The 1,533-nt window shown below is 41.0% G+C and overlaps 2 protein-coding genes and 1 long non-coding RNA gene across 4 annotated transcripts in view; 1 reads left to right on the top strand and 2 right to left on the bottom strand.

Moving 5' to 3' along the window:
• Positions 1–876, top strand: part of LOC104734754 (staphylococcal nuclease domain-containing protein 1-like) — a 13,591-nt gene extending 12,715 nt beyond the window's left edge. Inside the window, exon 17 of one of the 2 annotated variants that reach the window (XM_019234830.1) lies at positions 766–876. In XM_019234830.1, coding sequence (XP_019090375.1) covers positions 766–822 — 57 coding nt within the window. In that variant the 3' untranslated portion in view covers positions 823–876. The remainder of the gene's footprint in view (positions 1–765) is intronic. The other variant, XM_019234831.1, reaches the window with a different exon arrangement.
• On the bottom strand, positions 238–764 carry LOC104734755. The gene is made up of 2 exons (XR_759385.2): positions 659–764; positions 238–568 (listed from the first exon to the last, which is right to left on the bottom strand). It is a non-coding gene; the product is annotated as an uncharacterized LOC104734755 (long non-coding RNA).
• Positions 890–1,533, bottom strand: part of LOC104734753 (calnexin homolog 2-like) — a 5,593-nt gene continuing 4,949 nt past the window's right edge. Inside the window, exons 4-5 of the mRNA XM_010454393.2 lie at positions 1,085–1,522; positions 890–1,006 (exon numbers count right to left, since the gene is read on the bottom strand). Of these exons, the coding sequence (XP_010452695.1) occupies positions 917–1,006; positions 1,085–1,522 (528 nt within the window). The 3' untranslated portion in view covers positions 890–916. The remainder of the gene's footprint in view (positions 1,007–1,084; positions 1,523–1,533) is intronic.

Raw genomic sequence — 1,533 nt, 5'->3', positions numbered from 1 at the left:
AAAAAAAAAAAAAAATGTTCCCAAGACTCTTACAGTTAACATTTGTTTTCTTTCACTTTGACAAATGAAAGTTGTGCTAGGATTAAGAGCAAGTTGTTTCCTCATGAACTTAAAAAGGTTCGCCTGAGGAAAGTGTAGAAACTCGTGTAATTTGATTTGTGCAAAGGTGTGCACATATGAGATTTATAGTTGCATCGGTTAAATTCTACTCTTAAGTTTCACATGAGTCTCGTGCTATTAGCATCAACTTCGAGTTTTTAACACGGCCAGGTGACATTGTCGGTCTGTGATCTTCAACCCACATGTTGATCTTCAGATTCAAGTGAGAAACTAAAAAAGCATACAAAGAAAAATAAAAAAAAATAAGCATGTTACAATCTTGTTTTCCTACTGTCTAATATAAGGTGTTCAACCAAACAAAGAACCCAAAAATCAAAATCTTTCTCTAACTATCACGCCTTGTCGGCCTCCTACGTGGCACAGCCGCCGTTTCTTCCTTCTCCTCTGTCTTTGACTCGCTCGATGAGGCCTCTGTTGCTGTTTCAGGTTTCTTCTTTTCCACATTCACCTACACATAACAATCCAGTACCCAAATTTAGTTACAACCAAGACAAGCCAATAAAATTACACCCAAACTAAAATTGACATGTTTTTTTACCTTTGCACCACCAAATATAAGCTTGAAGAAGAGGGTGAGGAAGACAACCACGATTGCAATGAGCACACCGATGGTTAAGTTTGGCTGTGTTTCAGCTTTCTCAATGNCAATCCGATGACGAGGACACTGGTCCGGCCAGAAAGCCTGCTGGTGGTCGTCGGTAAATTACAAAAAAAAACCCGATAAGTTGTGATATGGTTCAAAGGGACCATGAGGTAGGGAGANCCATCCTTCTACTCATGTAATATGTTCTAAAGTCTAGAAATGACAGCTTACCATGATCTTTGACTTGTATGCACTCAGGAAAGAAATGTCTGCAACCTTGTACAAGAGGTCGAACACCTTCTTCTGCAGCAATGCACAGACAAATATAAGTATAAAGGATATGAGTAACTTTTTCTATTCTTGTGGTGAAAATCAATTTACCTGGTAGCTCTTGAGACCATTTTCACCAGCAGCTTCAGCCTCTGCCTTTTGTTTCTCTTTCTCAACATCAGACTTGGGCTTCCATGTTGTTTGTCTGTACGTTTCAGCAACCTTTTCGTCTTTAGCTATCAGAATGTTGTCAAATATGATACCATCTTGCATTGTCCAAATCTCAATACCAATGGCTGCAATAGGTTCGAAGTTTGGCCTATCAAGCTCAAAGTAGTCAGGGTTTGGTATGTCTCTGGGTTTCCAGATTCCCTTGTAAGCTGGGTTATCTATGAGAGGTGAGCTCCACTTGCCCTTGTAAGCAGGGTTCCTCTTCATCGGTCTCTTCCATTCGCCACATCCAGGTGCTGTCTCACACTTGGGGTTAGAAACCTTGGGAGCTTCCCACTCACCATCTTCCTCATCATCCCAATCTTCAGGCTTGCTTGCCTCAGGGTCGT

The sequence above is a fragment of the Camelina sativa genome, chromosome 13, assembly GCF_000633955.1.
Source record: "Camelina sativa cultivar DH55 chromosome 13, Cs, whole genome shotgun sequence".
Classification (NCBI taxonomy): domain Eukaryota; kingdom Viridiplantae; phylum Streptophyta; class Magnoliopsida; order Brassicales; family Brassicaceae; genus Camelina; species Camelina sativa.
The sequence above is the reverse complement of the archived record's forward strand: the minus strand, read 5'-3'. Positions and strand labels throughout refer to the sequence as shown.